We start from the raw sequence: 27063 nt of genomic DNA, 5'->3' as shown, positions 1-27063 counted from the left end.
AACTCTGGAAACTGAGGCAGGAGGATCACAGGTTCAAGGCCAGCTTGAGAAACTTAGTGAGACACTGTCTCATAATTTAAAAAGCATAAATTAAATAAAATATTAAAAGGGCTGAGGATGTAGGTCAGTGGTAGAGCAGTGGCCTGGTTCAGTCCCCAGCATCCCCTCACCCCAAATTAATGTTGCATATTGGGTCATTGCGGTAATTCCCTCATAACTGAGATCCTCCAGCCCAGCTCCCTACCTCTCCACTTTTCCCCTCTCCTGGTTAATGGCACTATGGCTAATTGGTTGCACCGTTTTGGACTCCTCTCAGCCTCAAAGTCTCAGTCAGAGTGGGAGCAGGGGTCATTTCCAGCTAAACAAGTTTTCTTCCAGAATACGGGTTGACAAACCGCGACAGTGTTAATCTTGTTTTGAGGTCATTGACAGTCATTTTTAGGAGCGGGTTAGTCTGCATCCAAGATCCGCCTCCCCACTCTCTCTCAGGGTCCTTTGCCCCAAAGGACTTTGCCCTTCCTCCAGCAGCTTGTCACTGCGACTGGCACTCTTTACAGTCAGTCAGTCCCGTAGGTGTCCACGGGGAGAATCCTCCCTTTTGACTCTTTTTGACCCTTTTGAACCCTCCAGAGGTGTCTAAAAAGAGGCAGTGCTCCCAGCAGTCAAGCGACGCGAAACCGGCACCCGCGGCTCCCAACAGAGCAACCCAGGTGTGGTCGCCTTAGGCGCAGAGCTGGCAAGTGCAGAGCTGGAGCCGCCAAAGCCTAACCGGGAACGGCGTTTGCCCGGGCCAAGGCGGAAGCCGGAGCATTTGGGGGACGGGACCGCGGGAACCCGGAAACGCCTGGGCTGTACCGAGGTGGCACCCACGACGACGGCGGGAGCTGGCGGCGCTGCGGGTCAGCAGTCGCGGTGCACCCGGCGGGCTCAGCGGCCTCGGGCGCCCGGCGTTGCTGAGCCGCAGGCCCCAGTGCGTGCAGCTGGCAGAGCTGCGCGGGAGGTGAGGCCTGAGCGCTCCAGGGGAGGGGCGGGTCCCGGGAACTCCGCGGCTGCGTTGCTGCTGGGCAACTGCGAAGCGGCATGCAGGGGGCTGTGAGGTCTGTCAGGGTGTAGTGGAAGGTGTCGAGGACCTGAAGTACTAGTTAAGCAGGAGTAGGAGCAGATGAGATGACACGTTGCACGACCGTCGACGTGCAGAATGTGCTGGGTGGAGGAGGAAAAAGGTTCTGAGGAGAGGGGTGTGTCAAGGGAATGAAAACGGCAGTGTGTGCTCTGAGCCCTTGGCGTGCAGAGAAAAGTGATTTGTGGGCCAGGCTGGCGGTCAGTCATTCCTTCAGTCAGTGTCCCCTGAGCTCCCGCTCAGTGTGTAACCCTGTGATAGGCACGGATGCAGTAAACCAGGACTTTGCGCTCAAGAAGTCACAGGGACTTCAAGAAATGGAAAGGCTACCACTGGTAAGGCTAATAGGCAAGGAGTGTCTGAGACCGTGTAAAATTACCATCACAACAAGGTTGTGTGTGTGTGTGTGTGTGTGTGTGTGTGTGTTCTGAGTATTGAGGAACAGGATTTTCAGTAACATTTTTAGTTAATCAACAAAAAGACCTTTCAGTTCAGGAAGATCTAGTTCAAATGAATTGAAGAATAATTAAATGTAATAATGAGCCTTGCTTTATAGTAAACCATTTATATGTCATCATTTTATAGTACAAGCCTAAATCTTTTATTATATTCTATTAAATGCAAAAATGGAAGCAGAGTTAAATCTTTATCAGTCTTGGGCTTTGGTGGTTAAAGATTAAATTTGGTACAATTTTTCATTTTGTGGTCTTATTCACTTTGTTTCCTTCTAAACAAATAACTTCTAAATTTACATTTCTAATCTAACTTTCCTTCCTAATTCTTCAGTGCTTCATTCCCACTACACTGTGCTAAGTGGGCTCTTCTTTGCTCTTTTGTTTGCACCACACCAGTGGGTTCCAAACTGTACTTGCTGATTTCAGCCTGTTCCCCATCCAGTCACTCTTCCATCATTCCCTTTTGGTTTATTGGTGGTGCTGAGAATGGAACCCAGGGTCTTGCATGTGCTAAACAAGTGCTCTACCACTGAATTCACCCCCAACCCTCCTCAATTACTTTTTAAATCCAAAGGTCTTATGCCAGTTCTTTGGTCATTCTTTTCAGGGTACTCAGTGACTGTGTTGGCTCCAGAATAAAATTTCTTTTTTTTCCCCCCTGTGGTGCTGGGGATAGAACCCAGTGTCTTATGCATGCTAGCAAATGCTGTACCACTGAGCTGCACCCCCAGCTCCATTATAAATGTTCAATTATTTAGGGAGGCATTCAAAGCCCTTCAAAATTTAAGTCTTTCCAAAACTCAATATGACTCTTTCATTCTTTTTAAAAATTACTTATCCCACTTAATCTATTTTTTAGTCAAACTGCAGTAGTTAATTTGAAATGGATTTTCTGAACACACTGTATACCTACCTGCCTTAGTCTTTGCTTTTATAACTTTTTTCCTACAAGGAAGGTTTTTGTAAAAATTCTATTCTTTAATGCCTTATATGCCACCTCTTTTTTATGATGCTTTCTGAACTCTACCATGTGTCTGAAATATATTTTCTCTTTGTGTTGGGCTTTATAAATCTTATAATACTTGCTAAATTTATACTGTACTATGACTCTGAGAATTTTATTATCCCTACTAGAATTTAAGTTCTTTTAGGAAAGTAATTGTACCTTTTACATTTTTTGCACTTTGGTACTCTTGCACACTATCATGATATTTTAGACTCTTAGTAAATTTTTGTTACATTAAGTGATATAATGAAACAAATTTTTATATTGCTTCTGGAGACAAGGATAACTTGTGGTGTAACCTTATGTCAGAGTTTCATTAATAATCAAATATAAGAAATTCCGTTCTAGTTCACATTTGAGTACCTCATTTGGTCCTAGTAAATAAGTATTGAGGTAGGACAGTTTTTATGGTCCCCATTCTTTTTTATAAAGTAAGAATATTGAAGTTCAGGTCAAATAATTTGCCCTAGGTCCTATACATACTCCTTAGGCTACTTCAGTTATATTTGAAATGAATATAATTTGTATCCTCAAAGGTGCCTTTTACTAAGTAGGAACTTAGTATGTTGATTGAATGAATGAGTAGGTAGTAGAATCAATAGAAATAATCTATCAGTTGAAAGCCCAATTTTATCATTCAGTAGCTGAGAAGTATGACTTGAGCTTCTTTTCTCTTTCCTGAAATTTTTTGAGAGGAGAGATTCTATTTGATGTTAATCAGTTGCAGGATCTTTTTTGGTATGTGTATGTGAAATTATAAAACTGGGTAACAAACAACTTGAACATCAAACTGATAGTTAATAATGTCATCCTTGGGAATGAATTTATTGTTAAAGTGAGATCAATATGATTTGGTAGCTTAAAAAAAGCAGGTGTATGCTAAGTGCCTTCATCTTAATTCTCCCCATTAATGACAAAGTGTAGTGCTATGGTTATTTATATATTTAGAGATGGGTACTCTTGCTTTGTGTGGGCTGGTCTCAAACTCATGCATTCAAGTGATCCTCTTACCCCCCAGTCTCCTGAGTAGCTGAAACTACAGAGCCATTACCATGCGTAGCTTATTAATATTTTTAGTTATTGTTTAAAAATGTGTTTTGTTACTAAATGGAGAGTATTTGATATGTAAATAGGAGAACAACTTAGAAGCTAGGATGTTACTCAACTTCTCTATGCAGATATCTGCCCAGAACTCTGTTTACCATCCATATTGGAGATACCATATCAAATGAAATCAAAGAATCACTTTAAGAGAAATTGGTGTATATTTAAATATATGCATTTTGATTGAAAAGGTATGGTATGTCAGGTGACATAGTAGATATTAGAATTAAGCTGAAACTTTTAGGTCACTTCAGATAAAGTGCTAAGAAATACTTCATTCTGCAAAGAAAGTATCCATTTGTGATTTTATACCTACTCTGCGTTGTTTTTTCTGTAAAAATTAGGGAAGAATTTTTTAAAGAATTTTTTCTTAAATTCACATGTGCCATAAAACCAATTTCAAACATTTCCAGTAGGATTTTTCACCATGAGTAGATCTTATAAAGGTATTGAATGAATATCTGAAGAAGGCATGGTAATATAATAATCACTTTATCTAATTTATATTCCTTAATCTTCATAGCTACTCTGTGAGGTACATACTGTTATTTAATGTGCTATAGTTATTAAGTGGTGAAGTCAGACTGTGAGCTCAGGCAGTCTGAGTCCAGAGACATACATTTTCATGTACAGTGGTGAGTTATCTGCTGATCCTTAGACATGATTAAACACAGGCTTTACTGCAAAGACCCTGGGCTTTGTTAATAGAGTCCTCAGTCAGGTCTGACTGTGGGGGTTCCAAAAAATCAGGTCTGGTCACTCACCCCAAAAATCAAACAGAAAAGGTTACAGTGAAAAGCAGGAAAAGAACTCGTATTGATGACCATAAGGGAAGGCAAAGTGAGATCATATGTCGCAGCCTTGTCTTTGGAGTATATACATGAGCTTTTGGTTTAAGTAGAGGAAAAATTGGGGGAGGGTAAGACTGCTGAGTTTTGGTTAAGCTGTGGTCTAGTTGATCATTTTTTCAGTTCTGGTTCTGTGAGGTGGTTTCGAAGGAAGAAGTCTTTATCACTTGAGGGGGTGATTTCCGTTTATTGCTCAGGATGCTTATCAGATCTGTAATCCTGGAAAGGGGTAATTTAGTTCCCAGGAGATAATTTCTTCTGGTTAGGGAGGCAGTCTCATCTTGGGGTGACTCCTCTGTGTAGACAAAGACTAGTGACTTCTAAGTGTCACTCCAGGGATCTGAAACAGGATGCTGCAAATCTTGCCTCAGTCTTGAAGCGAGGCAAGATAGGTTGGATAAAGTTAGGGCTAACCAGTTTTAGATTAACTTTCCATAAATGTTTAACATGTTTACATGCAGAGTTGAGCAGGGACCTGACCCAAAAGTTTCAGGTAATAAAGGAGACAGACAAAAAGGAAAGCAGACGTGCCAAGCTCTATTCTGCTTTCAGTTACCCATTGGGCATCTGCAAACCTAAGCAAAGGGTCTGCTTTTGGTGAAGGCACCTCTCTAAGTCCCTGTTCTACTTTGAGAGAAATCTTGGTTCATATTTGAGGTCAGATATGTTATGCAAGGCAAACCATATACTTAATATCTCAGAACCACAATTTCTTAATCTATAAAAGAAGTAATACATTTTTTAGCAGATTAAATGTTCTTGAGATAATGCTTATAAAGCATCTCTCAAGAAATCTGACAAATTGTAGGTGTTCTTGGCTCTTATTAATTTAATTTCTCTTATGAAGTTATAGTTATTAGAAAACATTTAATGAGAACCAGTTTCAGCCTTCATCTGAATCTTTTATGTGTTATAAAAAAAAGACTTAATTCACAAAGAGATAATTCTTTTCTTTGAGGATTTACATAACAGTCAATGCCTAATATGTGACAGGTGCTGGTAAGAAAATACAGGAAATACAATGATATATAAGTGAAGGAAATGTAAATATGTCAACAAATTAGTTTGATTAAATTTTTGAGTGCTATTATAAAAGATATGTACAAAATGGCATGGGACTATATTAGGGAAAGGATTCAATCTGCTTGGGAAGACAGGAAACTTTACTCAGAGACCTGTATTTGAGTCCTGTAAGATATATATATATATAAATTCTGCCAGTAGAAAAAGGAGAAGTGTAGTTTTTACATTGTGGGTCTTACAAATGATAGGCAAGAATTCTACTGTTGACCAATCGGTCCAACCCTGGAAAGAGTTATTTTTGTTTATTTCCCCCTACTACCAGGGATTGAACCTAGGGCCTTGCATATGCTAGGCTATCATTCTGCAGCTGAACTAGTCCCCAGTCCTTTGGAAAGAGTTTTTTTTTTTTTTTTTTTTTTTAAAGACAAATATTTGCTCAGAAAATGCATGAAGAATACAGGTAGTAGTTTATGGCAGGAAATTGAGGCTTGGACCAGATTATGAGGAGCTGTTCTATTTGAAGGAGTTTGGACTGTGTCATCCATTTGGTAAAGAGTCAGTTAAACTTAATAAGCAGGGAAAGAACATGATCAAGTCTTCATTTCATTAAGATATCTGCTGTATAGAAAATACACTGACTTTGAAAGAGTCTGAAGCCTGCTGCATCCATTAGTAAGCAGGGTGACGACATGAGACTTGAATAGTAAGTATTGAATAAGCATAATTAATGTAATTCATATTCTATGTGATTTAAGTCAATAACCCCATAGTATATATAAATATCTGACAGTAGAATTACTGGAAGGGGCTGCAGTTTCATGTTTAGAAAGAATAGTGGTTGAGAAAAAAAGAAACTACACAGCATTTGAATTCTAGTATTGGAATCTTATCTTTAATGGAGGTGGTAATCTTTCATTAATTATCCAAATATAATTACCAGCTAGGATAAAATCCAGCTCATTCTATATGTTCTGTTAAGTTTCAGTTAAATTATTTTCACTATCAAGCACATTTTCCTAAAATTATTTTATTGTTTTTGAATGGTACAAAAAAAATCATTTTAAGGATACTCACCTTTTAGGCTTATTCTAAAGGCTCAATTAAATACATAACATTCTTCTCCCTCTCCCTCTCCCACTCCCCTCACCTTTGTGCAAGGGATTGAACCTAGGGCCTTGCTTATGCTAATCATACGTTGTACCACTGAGCTATACTAAGAGCCCCCTTATTCTTGATTACCCTCATATACCTTAATTTTAAATATATGAAAAATCTTTGAAAAGTGCTAGAACCTTGTTATTGTTAGTGCATGGGGAGCAACATTATCTTATAGAATAATTACTCTGTTTGACTTTCTTCATGAAGTTATGTTTCAGATCACATTGTTTTGACACAAGTAGTATATTTGAAACTGAACAATAAATTAATATTTAAAGGAATCAACTTGAATATTACAGTATAGACAGAAAACTTAAAATTAGCACTTTTCTAGTTTATAAACTTTATATCTGATTATATGCTATTCATATTTCAGTTTATAAAAACAGATACTAATGAAAATAGAGACAACCTGTAATTGTTTTTGCCTTTTGTTTTTTTAAAACAGCAAAGGGTCTTGGTAGTGTAGCTCAGTGAAACAATTTTAACCAGTCTTCCTCTAAAACATTAAATGCTTTCTATCTGAATAGACACATAGAATAGAGAATAATTAATTTTTAAAAATAAAGACAGGTCCTTGTATTAATTTTCTGTGGCTGCTATAACAAATTTCCACAAATATGGTGGATTAAAACAGCAGAAATTTATTCTCATATAGGTCTGGAGACCAGAAATTCAAAGTCAATTTTACCAGGCTAAAATCAAAATGTCAGCAGGCTTTACTCCCTTCAGGGAGTAAAGTGGGATCCATTTCTTTCCTCTTCTAGTTTCTGACAGCTGCCAGTATCCCTTGGCTTGTGTCTGCATCACTCCAATTTTCAAGGCCAGCATCTTTAAATCTCTCTCTGCCCCTTCTTTGTATTGCTTTCCCTTGTGTATCTGGGTTCTCTTCTTTAAAAAACCTTTTTTCCTGGTCTGGGAACGTAGCTCAGTGATAGAGGGCTTGCCTGCATGCTCAAGACCCTGAGTTCAATTCCTAGGGTGTGTCTGTCTGTCTGTCTGTCTCTCTCTCTCTCCCACTGTCTCCATATATACTGACGTATAATTGACAAGTAAAATTTTTATATCTATATTATGAAGTACACAATGCAATGATTGGTATATCTATTTTGAAACAGCTCAATCAGATTAAATAATATATAGATCATTGTACATACTATTTGTGTGTGGAGGATATGAGAACACTTAAATCTACTTCCTCAAGTAAACCATACAGTTTTATTCACTATGCAATACATTAGATACTCATATATTCTCTTCTTTTGTACATCTCTTAAGAAGAACGTTTTTTATGGCATTTAGGGTCTACCCATTTGATTCCTGGAGAATCTTCCAATCCTAACATTCTTTATCTCATTTGCAAAATCCCCTTTTTTCCAAGGATGGTAACATTTACAGGTTCCAAAAATCAAGACCTGATACTTCTGGGAGCCATGATTAAGCCTACTATAATCCTCAGACATTTCAATGTGCTGGGATATAGAGATTATAAAAAATACTTAGAATGTAGAATCATGAGATTCTATCAGATTGTAAACTCAAATTGCCTTTTATTTCAGACAACCATAGGATCAGATTGTGGATTTGTTTTTCAGAAATGTCGAGCATGCTACTAAATGAGGTGTAATTTTGTTTTAGGGCCATTGTAAAAGCTTTCTGATTGGTTCTTGGGTTGTGATTTTTAGGGCCTTGGGTTCATTCTTTCCTTTCTCCAAGATTTCTAATTAACTTAGAAGCCATCAGTGAAAACATTTATTCTCCTGTTTCCAATTAAATATCTGTGTCAGCAACTTGTTATCCAGAGTCTTATTTTGATTGCAGATATTTATGCACAAGTGAAAGTTGAAGTAATTCTTCTACCTGGTGAACTACCAGTGCCTCCTTTACCATTAATCTAGTCACATTAGAAAATTTATTCCAGATTCCTATCACCTTATGGTTCTATTATCCTGCAACCACGTTTGGTACCAGTAACAATATCTATTAGGGTTCAGTAAGGAAAACAATCCTTTAGTATTATGGGATGAGAGATTTATAATAGAAACGAGACTTTTCACAATTGTGGGTGAGGCAGGGGAAGTAAAGGTCAAAGAAGAAGGTGTTGGAGGATTACTGAAATGTCACTAAGCAGCCCTCCTGAAACACTGGTGTGGTTAGACAAGTCAGAGCTTTCAGAGGACTATAGGAATCCATCCATGTCTTGCTGCCAGAGTAGTACCATAAAATCACTGCTAGAAGGGTTTATGAAAAGCTATCAGTTCTGTGTAGTTGCCTTTTGTGTTCACAAAGAATCTGGTGGAGGGTCTTGGCCTCCTATTGCTCAGTGGGTCAGCAATTGGGAAGAAGAGCTGACCTAGTTCAGGTAGAGATTGGATAAACTGGAGCTTATCAGTATCTCAGTTTCCTCCCACCACGTATACCTGACAATATTTAGAGAGTGATGGATCTTGCTTCATTTCTACTTTCTAACTCTTGTCCATATTTTGCGTTTAACCAACTAAAACTCAGCACCATTCAGAGAATGGGTTTGGGGGCAATGTTGTTGGAGCTTAACCAAGTTGACATAAAACAAGATTATAATTTCCTTGTAATATTTTTCTTTTGTACCTCTATTTTATTTTCCTGTCATAGAAATTTACACATACTATTTCTTTTTTGTTTTTTGAATTGTTTGAGTAATGTGCCTTTATGCTAGAGAATAAGAAAGTTTGTCTTGTTCATGATTGCATGTACAGTACCTCACCATACTAAGTATGTCTTAAATATTTGATGGCTTATTGCCATCTGGAAAATTGTATGTTATCTCCGTGGTTTTTTTTTGTTTTTTTTTTTGTTGTTGTTGTTTGTTTTTACTTCTGCTCCTTCTCTTCTAAGTGTTGAACTTTTAGTAATGAATGGCCCTATGCAGCTTTCACATTAGTCTCTGCTGTCTGTGGAATGTCTTTTAATTCCTGCATTTTGTGGAAAATGACCATAGTAGAAAATAGTATAGCAGGATAGCACATAGGTGGAGAAATGGGAGGGTGGGAAGGAGTACCTTGTTACTTGGCTTCACACATTTGGCAGGGGATCTTAGAGCTCTGTATATTAGATCATTTTTTTTTAATCACTGACTTTATGTAAAGAATACTGAATAATTTTTTATCTAAAAATTGGAAGACATAGATTTTAAATTTGTATAATTGAAGAAATATTCGTATATTGATTTTACTTACAGGTAGGTAATGGAAACTCTGCAGTCAGTGAAATAAGTTAAAAATTGACAGTAATGTAACTTACATACAGGTGATATTGTCTTATATAAACAGACACATGACACCATGAGGAAGAAAGGAAAGGAGAAACAATGAAAACATTGTTTAACTTAGAATGTAATAGGAACCTATAAATGATAAAAGAGTTGGGTAAGTGTTACTGGGCTGGAGATGTGTGGCTCAGTGATAGAGTGTTTGTCTAACACACGTAGGCCTTGGGTTCAATTCTTAGCAGCACTAAAAAAAAACAAACAAGAAAGGCCTTGGGTTCAATTCTTAGCAGCACTAAAAAAAAACAAACAAGAAAGTGTTATTGAACAAGATTTTGCTTTCATAAGCACTTATGAGTGAACTAATTTAGTGGAAGTTATTCTTTCTATCATAGAATCAAAATCAATTACTTTTTCCTCATTTCTTTCACTTACACAAAAAGAGTTTTTGGATTTTCCATATGATTTTTATGGATTTCAAGTGCAGAATATTATTGATTTTTTTTGGGGGGGGTGCTGGGGATCGAACCCAGGGCCTTGTGCTTACAGGGCAAGCACTCTACCAACTGAGCTATCTCCCCAGCCTGTATTATTGCTTTTTTAAAAAGTATTGTGTGTACTTCTGAGGTAGTTAAAAATATAAATATTAGTGTCAGAAATAAAATCAATCATGATGAATTTTGTTATTATTTAGTGTACAGCTTATTTCTAGATTTTAAAGTTTTGGCATCATGGAAGATGATGGACAAAAAAATTGCAACTGAGCTTAGCATTTCTGTATATATATTTACTTTTTATGTTCATTTACTTGGAAAAATGTTGAAAGGTTTTTTACACCAGCAGTTGTTTCTGACTAGTGAAGAATGCAGACATATTTGCGAAACACTTATAACGTGTGTTTTTCACAAATACTCTGTTATGTCATTAACCTCTGGAGGACTATCGTATTACACTAAGGGAGTATATTTCACAATTATTGTTTAATAAATGTAGTTCACTCTAAAAATCAAAACTTAGAAATTTAATCTTGTTTTTACAATAGAAAGAAAATTTATTTACAACATATCTTATATATGCAATAGTCTTAAAAATGTGTATGTTTTATTGCAGTTTTAAAACACTGACTAAACATTTAGGTTTTTTATTTTTAATGGCTGAACACAAGTATCAGCAAAATATAGATTTTGTCTCAGTAGAGTGATAGACTTCATACATAGACCTAAATATTATATTGGCTGTATATTGGTAAGACATAAGAAATAAATCCACAACCATACTGATTTTCAGATTTTTCTACAAAGGACCCATTTTAACTTTGAAAAGATGAATAGAAAGCCCATTGCAGTAATGCATTCCTATAATCCCAGTTATTTGATAGGCTGAGGCAGGAGGATCACAAGTTCCAAGGCCAGCCAGCACAACTTAGCAAAACACTGTCTCAAAAATAAAATAAAAAGGGCTGAGTTATACCTCAGTGGTAGTGTTTGGGTTCAATTCCCAGTATAGCCCAAAAAATTATAAAATATTAATTTATGTTTTGAATATTTCAGAACTTCATATCTGTAATGCTATTAATGATGGTATATACAACTGATTTCTCAGTAATTCTGATTAGTTTAGGGGGAAGGTGGTAGTAATAGTACATATACAGCCTTAATATTAAGCCCTTTATTCTCTATCCATGTTGTAAACAAATGTGTTTAATATAAGGAAAAAAAATAGTACATATACATTAGGTAATATAATATGTTGCCATTTGTATATTTCTGGTGCTAGAGATTGAACTCAGGGCCTAAGATATGCTAGGCAAGCTTTCTACTACAGAGCTACACCCAGACCTTAAATGTATCCTGTGTGTGCATGTGCGCACATGCGAAACATTTAAATCAACTTGGAATTGGCCTACTGAGCTTTGTAAAGCAAGGCTCTTTAGGAGCTACTTTAATGCCTTCTAGTATGTTTGAAAAACCATTTCTTTTCCTTCTTGCCCGCTCCCCTTCCTCTTTTTTGCAATGTTGGGGATGAAACCCAGGTCTTCACCCATGCTAAGGAAGTGTTCTGATACTTGTTTATGTCCCAGCCCCTGCCTTTCAATTAAAACTATTTAATAATTAGTGAGACTGTCTTTGAACTTGCAGTAAGCTTACTAATGTATTTTTTGGTACAAAATGCAAAAGAACTTTCTGGTGAAGCCATTAGCAAACTCAACAAATCCAAATGAATGGAGCTTAGTGAATGAAGTTTTGTATATTTTCATCGGGTATAAGAAGAGATTTTAAAATTACAGCACTCAACTTTATGACTAGCAAACTAATCCAACTTCAAATGAAAAGTAGCAATTAATAAGCAAGTGCAGGATCTATTAGGAGGGACCGGGAGTGTAGCTTAGTGGTAGAGCCCTTTCCTAGTTTGTATGAGGTCCTGTGTTCCATCCTCAGCAGCATAAAAAAGAAAAAGATCTATTAGACTGATAAAGCAAACCCAGAAATAGTCCTTGTGAGTAAGGAAAAGACTTCAGAAGAACTGAAACGGACTTTTAGGACTACTGATAGTGTAAATCAAGTGCAATGGTGCATGCCTATAATCCCAGCAATTCTGAAGGCAGAGGCAGGAAGATCTCAGCGTTGAGGCCAACCAGGGCAATTTAGCTAGACCCTACCTCCAACAAAAAACTGGAGATACAGCTCAGTGGAAAGAAGGTCCTGGGTTCAATCCTTAGTATGGGGGTAAAGTATAATTGCTATATAAGTCAGTCTACTTTAGGGTTAAGGATTTAGTTAGTGGTAGAACTAGCCCAACACTTGAAATGCCCTGGATTGTTAATTATACAGTAGTTAATTTATTTTTCAAAAACTGGGGATTCAACCCAAGGCCTCATGCATTCTGGTAAAGTACTATACCACTGAACAGTATCCCCAGTCCTGTTGGCTGTGTGGGTTTTTTTTTGTTGTTGTTTGTTTGTTTTGTTGTTATTTTGGTACTGGGACTTGAACCCAGGGGCACTTTGACAGGTTTTTAACAGTAAATCTTAAAAACATAAAGTTGATGGTCACCCCTGCCTCGCCCCCTGCTTTGGTGATGCTGGGGATTAAATCCAGGGGCATTGTTCTACTGAGCTACACCTTCTACTAGCCCTTTTTTTTTTTTTTTTTTTTTTTTTTTTTAATTTTTAAAAATTTTGAGCCATGGCCTTGCAAAGTTGCCTAGGCTGGCCTTGAATTTGTAATCCTCCTGCCTCAGCTTCCCTAGTAGCTGGAATTGCATGTGTACACCACTGTACCCAGCCAGAACAAGATTTTTGATAGTACATCACATGAGGCTATGTATATGAAAGAATCTAGTACTGTTTCTTCTTGATTATTGCTAAGTTTCTTATAGGAAATTTTTATGAAACAATAATCTGGAAGCAAGAGGATTGAGAACATCTAGGAGGATTAAAGGAAAATTTGGGGTAAGAAAACATGTAAAAAGGACTAAAATTAACTCTTAAATATGAAATTAAGTTTTCAATTTTGAAGTGAAAATAATTTAGACATTCAAATGAAGAAATAATAATCATTTTATAAATCATAGCAATGGAACATAATCTTTATTTTGGCCAGTTTATATTTAGTGATTTGCTGTGCATTTGCTTAGTTTTACATATGTTGTATTCCAAAACCAAACTATGTATTTGTAATAATCCTACAAATGCAACTGTTTTGATTATTTTCATTTTGAGTTTATTCATCCTTTTGATAGAATAGTAAATTAAATTGTAATTTTATAGTTATTCTGATAGAAATGATCACTTATTTGCATATATTCTACTTTTCAACTTGTTAAAAAAATATGTTATAGCCCGAGAATGAGGACACATGCCTGTAATCCCAGGAGGCTGAGGCAGGAGGATCGCAAGTTCAAAGCCAATCTCAGCAACTTAGTGAGACCTTAAGCAACTTAATGAGACCCTGTCTCAAAATAAAAAATAAAAAGAGCTAGGGATGTGGCTCAGTGGTTAAGCACTCCTGGATTCAATCCCTAGTACCAAAACAAATACATCAGAGATAAAGAACTGTATTATCATTATGAATGTTTATATTAATATTGTATATGTTTGGAAATGAAAAAGAAAATTTTAAAAGTATACCCTAGCTTAGAAACTGACCTTTCAAATTTTTATTTGCAAAAGAGTTAGGGAATTGCTTTTATAACCAGTACATTATGATCTTGGTAGCATAGACTAAACAAAAGACTTCCTTGAACAGATTTGAAATTATTGTTTAACATTTTCCAGGAGAAGTAGATATCTATGCCAAATATAGGTTGCTGGCAACTTACTCTCTTTCCATTCAGAGATAAAGAACCAGGATGTCCCTAGCATTTTACAGTAGCATGTAGTGTGAACCAGGAAAGCTAATATTTAACTATATAAGCTGGTATTTCTAATCACTTGAATGTGAACTTAGCAAGTCATCTGACTTTCACTATTTACTATTTTCTTCATTTTTAAAATGATGAAATTATATTCAATGATTTCTAAAGCATCTTCCACCTATAAACTGCTGTCATTTTAGTTCATATTAGATCCTTTGCCATTGCAGGTTTACAAAAGTGAGATAAATGTTTGATAAAGTCTATGTATTCTTTCCTTTGAACTTGATCCTTCGTGTAACAGAGGTATATTATTTAATTTTGTCTCTGAAATTCAAATCAATGCTTAAGATAATTTTTTGAATAATTATATTTATATGTATTTAATAGTGAATATATATTTCACCGTTAAAAATTCATCCTTCTATTCATGGTGTGACATTGTTTGTGATCGAGGCATATGCAGGGTAGGAGTTGTCAGATTTAGTAAGCTAGACTTTATGCCTTCAATAATAGGTTTATCAGTAGAACAGAGAAAATTTAGAGGAATATGGGAAGGGGATGGAGAGGGAGGGAGGTGGGACAGGAAAAGTAAAGAATGGTGGAATGAAACTGACCAAACTGTCCAGTGTACATATATGGATATATCACAGTGAATTTTATCTTTTGATTGTTTTGGTACTGGGGATTGAATCCAGGGGTGCTTAACCACTGAACCACATCCCCAGACATTTTTATTTTTTATTTTGAGACAGGGCCTCACTAAGTTGCTTAGCACTGGCTAAGTGCTGAGGCTAACCTTGAACTTGTGATCCTCCTGCCTCAACTTCTCAAATCACTGGGTTTATAGGTATGCACACCACTGCACCCAGTGAATTTCACCTTTATGTATGTCTATAGTGAACTAATTTTTTAAAACTATAAATAAATAGAAGAAAGACCAGTACAGTAGATGAAAGGGAACAGGAGGAAGGAAGAAAGGGAGGAAAAGAAGGAGTACTGGGGACTGAATTAGAGCAAATTATATTCCATGCTTGTATAATTGTCAGAATGAAACCCAATATTATATGTACCTATAATGCACTAATACAAACATTTTTAAAAGAATAGGTTTCTGTAATCATGATATGTAGCCTAATATAATATAGAATTGTTAAATCTATTTGAATATATTATATGCTCTTGCAATAATTAGGAAAAATCATATATCTAGAACAGTAAATGTGGCTTTATTGTGAGAACTATAAAGAGATATACTATAAACAAAGATTGTAATCAAAGATTTTGATGTGGAAGATGGACTTGTGGAAAAGACAAGAGTTAGATGAATAACAGAATATACTTGTCATTAATCCATGAAATCAGAAACAGAACCAAAGTTTAGAGGAAAGCATGATGAGGAATGCTATTATTTAATATGTCCTCAATCTTTAACTTTTTATTCTTTATCATTATTATTATTTTTGACAGTTTGGGGAATGAAACCCAGGAGCAATATATCATTGAGCTATATCCCCAGCCCTACTTATTTTATTTTTGGGACAGTTTCACTAAGTTGCCCAGGCTGATCTGGAACTTTAAGATCATCCTACCTCAGGCTCCTATTATAGCTGGAATTTATAGGCCTGTGCCACTATACCTAGTTGAATCTTTAATTTTTTTTTTTTTTTTTTTGTACTGGGGATTGAACTCAGGGATACTTAACCTCTGAGCTACCTCTCCAGCCCTATTTTGTATTTTATTTAGAGACAGGGTCTCACTGAGTTGCTTAAGCCCTCGCGCCATTTGTTGAGGCTGGCTTTTGAACTCTCCATCCTTCTGCCTCAGCCTCCTGAGCCGCTGGGATTAAAGGCATGCACTACTGTGCTTGGCCAATGTTTAATTTTTAAAATCTGCTTTATTGAGTTTTAATTTATACAGTGAAATATACCCATTTAAATGCATGATTCAGTGAGTTCTGAAAAATTGATATAGTATATATCCACTATACAGAATATTTCCACCACCAACAAAAATTTCTTGCTATCCTTTGCAATCAACCATCAACTCCAGCCATTGGCTGCAGGCAACCATAGGTTTATATGTATCACTTCATATAAGTTTTACTTTTTCTTTTCTGAAATTTTATAAAAATGAAATTGTATAATATATACAGTTTTGTCTAAAATTTTTTGTTCGGCATGTTTCATATTTTTGATACTTTTGATATTTTTTATATTAGTATGTTGTATTTTCTCTTTTCTTATTGCCAAGTAGTATACCTTTGTAGAACTACAGCAGAGTAAGTTTAATAATTCACCAGCTAATGGACATTTGAGTTATTTCATTTCTGGTTGTTATAAGTTCCTATCAACATTCATATAAAAGTATTTGTGGAACATATATTTTCAGATTTCTGCATTATTTTTCATTATCTTTGTGATTCTGAAATTATTTTAAGATTGTTTGTAATTGCTTCTTGCTGAATTTTTATGATAGCTTATTTGAATGGTTTTTTGTTGTTTTTTAGTACTGGTGATTGAACTCAGGGTTTCACGCATGCTAAGCGAGTGCTCTACCACTGAGCTACATCCCAGTTCTATTTTATTTTGAGACAGATCTTGCAATCCTCCTACCTCAGCCACCTGAGTAGCTAGGATTATAGATGTGCATCACTGTGCTCAGCCTTCTTTGAAATTCTGGTCTGATAATTCCAGTGTCTGTATCATCTCTGCATTATTGTCTCTTGATTATCTTTACTCATTCAAGTTGAGATTTTTCCTGGTTTTTGGGATGAATATACTCATTTTGGATTGCATCTTGGACATTTTGAGTATTATGAGACTCTGGTTCCTACTTACATCTGTATTAGTAGTGGGACACTGGGTACTGCTTCCTTGCTGATATTCATCTTGTATATCAGAAATGGTTAACAGAGCTCTCTACTCCATAGTGTCTATGGTTGCAGATTCTCTAGTGGATAGGGAAGGGCTACCTCTCCAGACCTATTTTGTATTAAAATATTTTGTATTAAGAGGTAGTGAGCAGGGTCTCACTACTTCTGCTCTCATTGATTCTGAGTGGTGATGGTCAACAGAGCTCTGTCCCAGTTTAATGGGTTTTGTTGTGTCATCTTAGGACTGTGTTAGGATTGCTCTGTTAAGTCTTTTGGTTAGAGAAACTGGATTTTTCTTGTGACTACTTTGTTGTTGTTATTGATCTATTCCTGTTAGCAATTCCAGGTTGTGAGTTACTGTGGTGTCCAGAGTAGAAAATATAGGTGGCAGAAAATCTCCAAGGAATTTATTATTGGGGTATCCCTTGAAACCTGAGGTCTTCAGCTGATTTACCTTTATTTTCTTCACCTTTCAGAGTCTTCTGGTAGTTCCTTTTTGTATTTGGGTTAAGAAGGAAAAATAGGTGCTTATTCCATCTTGTCTGGAACCAGAAGCCTCTTGTTGGATGTTTGTTTCTCTAATTTGTAATTTTATTTACTTGCCCTGTTTATTTTGTTTTTCAGGCAAATGAAGATAAAACAATGTCCACCAACCTAAAATACCTTTCCCTGGGAATTTTGGTCTTTCAGACTACCAGTTTGGTTCTAACAATGCGTTATTCTAGGACTTTAAAAGAGGAAGGACCTCGTTATCTGTCTTCTACAGCAGTGGTTGTTGCTGAACTTTTGAAGATAATGGCCTGCCTGTTATTAGTCTACAAAGACAGTAGTAGGTATCAAGGTTTTTTGTTTTTACTTAGTGCGACTAATTTAATTTACATATATATGTAAACATATGGGTAACTACACATTTGAACTCTTGCATAGGTCTAACTGTCCTAGTATTTAGTTTGGGAATAAAGGCATTTTATCCTAATTCATGCCTGATTCATGTCTTCTGATCAATACTATAAATATGAATCATAGTTTCTTATAATTATTGTATAATAATTTGAAAAAAGTAAACTATAATTCTGTGACTGTTAGAACTTTAAAGTGGTCATAATTTTTTTACTAAAGTAAGATATTTTATTTTACTTGCTACATTGATAATTTCAGCACTAACTTAATACAGTTCTCCCTTTATTTGTGGTACTGAGAATTGAACCCAGGACCCCATGCATGCTAGGCAAACACTTTACCACCAAGCTACATCCTCTGCCCTTGATACAATTTTTAAAAAGTTTCATTGAGATGTAATTCATGAACCATTCAATTCACTTTTTTTTGTTTGTTTTGTTTTGTTGTTATCTGCAGTACTAGGGATTGAATCCAGGGACAGTCTAATACTGAGCTACATCCCCGGCACTTTTTATTTTTATTTTTATTTCGTGACAGGGTATTGCTAAATTGCTCAGGCTGGCCTTGAACTTGTGCCTCAGCTGGGATTACAGGCATGCACCACTTGTTTTGTTTTGTTCTTTTTGGAGCTGGGGATTGAACCTGAGGCCTCATGCATGCTAAGCACATGCTGTATCATCACTGAGCTATATTCCAGCCCCAAGTCACCTTTGTGTGTGTGTGTGTGTGTGTGTGTGTGTGTGTGTGTGTGTGCAGTACTAGAGATTGAACCCAGGGCCTGGTGCATGTATTCTTCAATTTTAAGTGTACTCTTAAATGGTTTTTGGAGTATTTTATCAATTTTTTTAAATTGTGGTAATAAATATATTTCACTTAGCACTTGCAATTGTAATGATTTTTAATGCACAAGTCATTGGCATTAATTGCCAATTAATTTGCAGTGTTGTACAATCATGGCCAATTTTCAAAGCTTTTTCATCATCTGAAACAAACTCTGGAACTCTTAGGTAATACTTCCCCCCATTGGCCCTTATCTCCATTTCCCAGTAACCTCTAATTTACTTATTTTATTTATTTATTTTTTTATTCTGCGGATAGAACCCAGAACCTCAGTCATGCTAGGCAAGCACTCTACCACTGATACATCCCCAATCCTCTATGATTTACTTTCTGTCTATATGAAAATGCCTAGTCTAAATATTTCATATTAGTTGAATTATAACATTTGTTCTTTTATGTCTGACTTATTTCACTTGGTGTAATGTTTTCAAGATTTATCCATGTTGTAACATGTATCAGAACTTTATTTCTTTTTATGGTTGAATAATATTTCATTGTAAAAATGTACCACATTTTACTTAAATTTATGCAAATGTTGACGGACACTTGGGTAGTTCCACCTTTTGATTACTGAATAATGCTGGAATGAACAATGAGTATGATGCAATAGATGTACAAACATCTGGTTGACTTCCTTCTTTCATTTCTTTTAGAAGTGGAATTGCTGGGTCATCTGGTAATTCTTTGTTTACCTTTTTAAGGAAATGTCAAATTATTTTCCCTAGCAACCCCATACCATTTTGCATTTCCACTAGCACTGTACAAAGGTTCCACTTTCTCTACATCCTTGTCTAACCTTGTCCTTCCCCCTTGCATATCTATTCAAGTATTTATGAAATGGTATTTCATTGGGGTTTTGACTTGTATGTCTCTAATCACTAATAACAATGACTTTCCATGTGCTTCTTGGCCATTTGTATATCTTCTTTTGAACTATATTTGACATGACTTGCTAATAGATTGAATATGTGAAGGCCTGAAAAAGGGAGGAATCCAGTTTGGATAATGATTTCTAGGTTTTTAGATTAAATTATTGGGTGAATGAGTGCTCTAAAGAATGATATCTGGAATACAGGTTTGGAGGAAATTTAAGGCTTCTCTTTGAGTCATATTAAGTTTGAAATACCTGTAAAGCATTCAAATTGAGATGTCAACTAGTGATTATATGAATATGAAACTCAGGAATTTGTCAGCTTATATAATGTTTTAAGGTCAATTATGGTAAAAAGGAATTTTTTTTATAGTTAAGGCCAAAGATTGAGCTTTGTTATCATTCCCAATATTTAGAGGTCTAGTTCAGAAGAGAGGATCAGTAAGAGACGGACTGTGAAGGGGCCACCAGCAAGATATGAACATATAATAGAAAAGCTGAGAAATTAGTGTTTTTGTTGCTGATGTCTAGGTGAATACAAATATATACTACATTTAACATGGTGGAGACAAAGCTATCTTTAGCATAAATGGTTGCATTGTGGAGAGATAGGATAAAATCAAATTTCAGTGAACTAAAGCATTAATAGGCACACTGTGCACAAAAATAAATTCCAAGTGGACAAAAGATTGGCATTTAAAAACAAAACTTTATGATCATGGTCTATGAATGATTTCAAACAAGATACAAAAATAAAAATAAGCCATAAAGGAAAAAATAGATAATTTTGGGGGAGATATATTAAAACTAAAAATGTCTATATGTCAGACCAAGTGAGGAGCCAAACCATAGTTTGAGGAAAGATATTTTTATTACATGTAATCACCAATAATTAATATCCAGAATTACAAAGAACTCTGACAATTCAGTAAGAAAAGATAGCAACTCAGTAAAAAAGGGGTCAAAGGATATAAATAGGCAAATTCACAGAAGAGGAAACCTGACTGGCCAGTAAATACATAAAAGATTCTCAGGGTTGAGGTCATAGCTCAGTAGCAGAGTATCTGCACAGCATGTGCAAGGCCCTGAGTTTGATCCCTAGCACTAGGAAAAAAAAAATGTTCAACCTCACTAGCAATCAGGGAAATTAAAACCAAGAGATATAATGTTAGTGCCCTCAGGTTGACAAAAATAAAAGGTGTAACAATACCAGAAATTGGCAGGAATGTGGAGTACAGCCTTTACTAAAGTACTTGTGAGAAAAGTGTAGGACAGCATCAGTTCTTTAAATTTTTAATTTGAAATTTAAAACATAAGCTAATATTTTAGATCTTTTCTGATAAAGTAAAAAAATTTTTCAGTTTTTGTTTTATTTATTTATATATTTCTTTTTTTGGTGGTGCTGGGTATTGAACTGAGGGACTTGTATATGCTAGGCAAGCACTCTACCAACTGAGCTATGTCCCCAGCCCAATATTTCAGTTTTTATTTTAGTTTTACTATTTTGGATTGAGAAAAGGGTAGGTAATAGGTGTCAATCTTTAAAATTCTTTCACTTCAAAAAAACTTTTCATAATTAAAATTTTCCTATTTTATATTAGAGAGAAAATCATCTGCAAAGTGTCATTGTTGGTAAAGTGGTAGCATTCCTTAGAATTTCTCATTTTTGGAGAGATTCATATATCAGAGTTCTTTGGACTGTGTGTGTGATTAATACTGTAGGTTAGCTCAAAGTCTGTTTCTAATTCCTTTCTGTATTTTCTTTTTGTCTTTAATGTGGATAAAATAAAGGAAAAGACTTGATTTCCCAGCTCTCTGATAGCTAGGGGTAGCTAATGTAACATATTCCAGAAATGAGAGTAAGATACCTACAAAGCTATTGTCACCTCTTTCTTCTTGCTGCATGAAACAAGAACCAGAGGTTCATTAGTCATTTGGTGAACCTGTTAGATATCATGCAGAGACAACAGATGAAAACTGTGAAAGTAAAAAGCCAATATATTTGCATATTGAGATAACCTAGTTCCTTAAACTGCTATAGAAACATGAGATTTGGATTCATGCTATATGAGACAAGTTGAGCTACTGTTATTTGGGTTTTCCATGGTTTGCAGCCAAACCTATCCCCTGATTTACCTTCTTTTCATGATTGAAGTTTTCATAATTATTAATTGCACAAATAGCTGATGATAAATGAAGTGTACAGAATACAAATTTTTATAATGTTACTATAGTAAAGCAAGGATACTTGATTGATGTGTTAATACTTTGAGCCTTTGGTTATCATAAATGTTTGTGTATGTGTGTGTGTAGATATATGAACAAATTGGTTACATATAAGAAAGAGTATAAGAATATACTCTTCTTAATAGGCTACCTTATAATAGTTAACATTTGAAAAATTAGCATGATAAAAGTATATTTTAGACCTGAAAGCATCATAACATGTATCTCAGTTTCCTTTTTTTTTTTTTTAAACAAATGAGGAAATTGAGGTCTTGAGAGAATGGATGTACAACTTACTCAGAGTTACCTAATTATTGCTTTTTTTCCATTTCACTTGTTTATTCTAGAATGTAGTCTAAGAGCACTGAATCGAGTACTGCATGATGAAATTCTTAATAAACCTATGGAAACACTTAAACTTGCTATTCCATCAGGGATATATACTCTTCAGAATAATTTACTCTATGTGGCACTATCAAATCTAGATGCAGCTACTTACCAGGTACTTGAAATTAATTTGTATTGTCCTTTTAAGTAAGAAATAAACAGCATTAAAAATATTGCTATTTTCTTTTTCAGGTCACATATCAGTTGAAAATTCTTACAACAGCATTATTTTCTGTGTCTATGCTTAGTAAAAAATTAGGTGTATACCAATGGCTCTCTCTAGTAATTCTGATGACAGGAGTTGCTTTTGTACAGGTAATTATTGAAGATAAGTATACCTTTCATATTTATCATAGTCTTGAAACTTTATTTAGTTTGCTTGGAGAACATGGTTCTTTTATTTGTTGAGGCAAATAAATGCTGATATTTTTTGAGGACTTCCTTTTTGCAGAATGCTACATTGATATCAGTGATTCAAAGAAATAAATAAAAATAAAATTACCTACTTAAAGAAATGAGTAATCACAACTCTTCAGGAGACTAAGTCGAAAGGACTGCAGGTTCCAGATCAGCCCAGGCAACTTAGTGAGACCACATCTCAAAAAATAATAAAAAGTACTGGGGATATAGATCAGTGGAGCACTTGGCTAGCATGAATGAGACTTTGGGTTCAGTCCCCCGCACTACGGAAGAAGAAAAGCGAAGAAATGAATAATCTGGTTAAGGAAATAAGACACTATATTAAATAGACCTTATTTTTACTGGATATGTAGAGTATTTGAGATTATTGGCTACCTCCTTAATGTCTTTTCAGCTTCACAATATTTTCTTTTCTGAGTCTCATTCCTTATTGGTTTCTTTCATGGAGTTCTCTTCTTGATACTCACTTTAGATAAAGGGGTTGTTTATTGGCTTGTTTTCTCTCGCAAGTTATATCCTTTTTGTGGAGATTTCATCTGTTCTGCAGTTTGTGTGTGTGTTTTAACACTGATATGCTGATGCCTCCTCAGTTTGTGTCATCAGCTCTGGTTATATAACATCTGTAGTTTCAGATTTGTATATTGAAAGGTCTATTGAATTTTACTTGGTTGTTCAGTAGATCACATAAACTCCACATATCTAAAATTAAACTTCATCTACTTCCTCACCAGACCTGCTCTTATTTTTATTTTTTCCAATCATTACTCAACCTAGGAGCTGTCCTAGATGCTTTCTTCTGCCCATCTAGTCACTAAGACCTTATTAATTCTGCTTTCTAAATCTTTTTGATTATGTCCTTGTTTCCCTATTATCACACTTCCCTAGTTCATACTTTGTCACGTGGACTTTACCTACTGTTTTTTTGTTGTTGTTGTTTGTTTTTTAACTCCAGTCTTACCCATCTCCCTAAATTCAGCCTTTACTTAGTCACCACTATGATATGTTTTAAAAAGAGTCAAATTAGATCACTTCCCTGCCACCCAGAGGATCCCTGTCACTTTTACCAGTGTAATGTTTATCTTGAGTAAAGATTTTTAATAACTTATTTTAAATGGGTATTATAAAAATATAACTATCAAATCCATGTTTATAGATATTGCCTAATATAAGCTAAGTAGGCATTAAGTTTTAAAAAGTGTTTTAAATTAAAATATCAACTAATTAATGATTGTAATGGAAGATGGATTTGACAGAAACTATGAAGACAAATAACAGAAGTTTCAGGACCAGAATGGTTAGCATGACAAAATAGAACTTCCCGATTATGTCTTCTAGTCTAGGCTCATTTCTGCTGCTCCCCAGCTTCTACAACTTCTTTGCTTATAGAGGCTATTTTGTGCATCTATGTATTTATTTATTCTCTTTCTTGTGCATCCAATGATTTCTCCCCTTTCACATTTGTTTTTTGCTGGGAATTCAAGCTAGGGCCTTACAAACATGTTAGGCAGGCACTATACCACTGAGCTACACCCTCAGCCCCTTTTGTTTATTTAAAAAGACTCAGTTGAGCAGTAACATCTACTAGAATACCTTCCAAACATACCAAACTGAGCTTTATATCTTTTTCTCTGCTACCATACTACTTTGTATATAGCTCTTTTCTAGTACTTCATATATGCTTATGTACATGTATCTTTACCATTACAACTTAAGTTCCTAGAAAGCAGGAGCTGTGTTTCACTTTCATTCTATTTATAGTGTCTAATTAGCCACATTTAAATATAGTTTAAGATCAGAAAAAAACAATGACGTTTGTTTTTACAAATGATTGTTTGTCAAATGATTTGTATATATTGAAAGTACATATCACTTCTGGGAAAGCTTCAGGGATGAAGTTGGATTTAAATTAGGTTTTAAAAGATAATAGTTATATGAAATCCACATATTGAATATTTATATGCCAGGCACCCTACTTGATGCTTCTTCTATATTATATGTTATAATCTCTTAAGGTAAATATTCTTTTCAACTTGAGGAAGAAGAGTTGAAGGTCCCAGAGGTTAACTAAATTGTTCAAGATTATCAAACTAGTAGTGGCACAACCAGTTTCAGCAGGTATGAAGCACCAGAAAAAGCATTACAGAAATAGGGATTTTTTTTTTTTAGTACAGATAGATAGTTGTGGATAAGCACAAGATAATAATAGCAAGAAATAGCTTGGAACAAAGCTATTACTGCAAGAAACTTGCTTGGAACAAAGGGTTACAGAAGATGAGATTACAAAATACACATTGGTACCAGATTATATATGGTGTTTAGTATCAGGCTAGGAGCTTAGATTTGACCACATTAGGCTGTTAAGGCTTCACTGGGGATTAAAAGGGAAATCCTGTAGATTGCAGGGCACACTGGTGGAGAAAAAGGTTGAAGGAATGGAAGGCAGTTAGCATAAGAGGAAACTATATTGGCCAGTTAGTGGAATTGGAATATCCTATAGCAGAGATATGTGAGGTGTTATGAGCAGCCAGGTGTGGTGATGCACACCTATAATCCCAGTGACTCTAGAGGCTAAGACAGGAAGATTGCAAGTTCAAGGCCAGCCTCAGGAACTTAATGAGACCATGTCTCAAAATAAAAAATAAAAAGGACCAGGGATGTAGCTTAGTGATAAAGCACCCCTGTCAGGGAAAAAAAAAAAAAAAAAAAACAAAAAACTTGTAATGAGGTAAGACTCTGTATGAGTTTGAGACTAATAAATATCAGAGGGAATGAAATTCAAGGAGAATAAAAGACAGGTTTGAATGGTGACATTTTTAATAGTAATAAAGACATCAAAATGTATGTGTTTTGGAGAAAGACAAGTAAATTTTAGTCACATTGGCTTTAAGGAGGTAACAAGTTTCTGAATAGCAGCAACTGAAATCTTGGACTTGAGGTCAGAAGAGATGTCAGTGTTTCTGTGAATCAACTCTCCAGCTAGGAGAGATGAGTGTAAGCTGTGCTATAGAGCTATTCTGTCAGTAGAGGTAGCTATAAGCCCCACATGGCTATTTAAATTTAATACCTATAGCTAAGTAAAATTAAAATTTCCTGTTCCTCAGTCACATTATCTACTTACTAAGTGCTTAGCAGCCACATGTGTATAGAGTTACCCTATTGGACAGAAGAAATATAAGAACATTCCATTCTCACAGGAAGTCTATTGAGTAACATAGATATGATGATTGGAAAGAAAGGACCAAGAAAAAAAGCAGACAGTTTCAAGAGGAAAGGAATTAGTAATCGATATTGTCAGTGCTGCAGTGAAGTAGGAAATAAACAGTTTTGTTATTACAAGTTATGTAACATCTTGAGAAGTCTCTGGTAGCCATGAAAAGTATAGTTTCAACAAATGGTGCTGGGAAAACTGGAAATCCATATGTAGTAGAATGAAATTTAACCTCTATCTCTCACCCTGCATAAAACTCAAAGTGGATCAAGGACCTAGGTATTAGACCAGAGACCCTGCAACTGCTAGAAGAAAGTGTAGGCCTAACTTTCCATCATGTTGGCTTAGGAACTGACTTCCTTAGCAAGACTCCTAAAGTGCAAGAAGTAAAATCAAGAATCAATAAATGGGAAGGTATCAAAAAGCTTCTTCATGGTAGAGGAAACAAGACTGTGAAGAGAGAGCCTACAGAATGGGAGAAAAATCTTTGCTACCTGTACTTCAGATTAATCTCCAGGATATACAAAGAACTCAAAAAACTTAACATCAAAAAAACAAATAACCCCAATCAGTAAATGGGCAAAGGAACTGAACAGACACTTCACAGAAGAAATACCATCAGTCAGCAAATATATGAAAAAAACGTTCAACATCTCTAGCAATTAGAGAAATGCAAATTAAAACTACAGTGAGATTCCATCTCACTCCAGTCAGAATGTCAATTAGCAAAAATACAAGCAACAATAAATGTTGGTGAGGATGTGGGGGAAAAGGTACACTCATACATTGCTAGTAGGACTGCAAATTGGTACAACCACTCTGGAGAGCAGTATGGAGATTCCTCAGAAAACTTGAATGGAACCACCATTTGACCCAGCTATCCCACTCTTCAGTTTATACCCAAAGAACTTAAAATCAGCCTACTTAGTGATGCAGCCACATCAATGTTTATAGCAGCTTAATTCACAATAATTAAACTATGGAATCAATCTAGATGCCCTTCAACAGATGAATGGATTAAAAAA

At 35.4% G+C, this 27063-nt stretch overlaps 1 protein-coding gene across 1 annotated transcript in view; it reads left to right on the top strand.

Annotated features, from left to right (window-relative positions):
- Window positions 1-573: 573 nt before the first annotated feature.
- The window catches only part of Slc35a3 (solute carrier family 35 member A3), a 44218-nt gene continuing 17728 nt past the window's right edge, over window positions 574-27063 (top strand). The window contains exons 1-4 of the mRNA XM_047548275.1: window positions 574-1000; window positions 17811-18015; window positions 22371-22525; window positions 22603-22725. Of these exons, the coding sequence (XP_047404231.1) occupies window positions 17829-18015; window positions 22371-22525; window positions 22603-22725 (465 nt within the window). The 5' untranslated portion in view covers window positions 574-1000; window positions 17811-17828. The remainder of the gene's footprint in view (window positions 1001-17810; window positions 18016-22370; window positions 22526-22602; window positions 22726-27063) is intronic.

This window comes from Sciurus carolinensis, chromosome 1 (genome assembly GCF_902686445.1).
Source record: "Sciurus carolinensis chromosome 1, mSciCar1.2, whole genome shotgun sequence".
Lineage (NCBI taxonomy): Eukaryota > Metazoa > Chordata > Mammalia > Rodentia > Sciuridae > Sciurus > Sciurus carolinensis.
The sequence above is the reverse complement of the archived record's forward strand: the minus strand, read 5'-3'. Positions and strand labels throughout refer to the sequence as shown.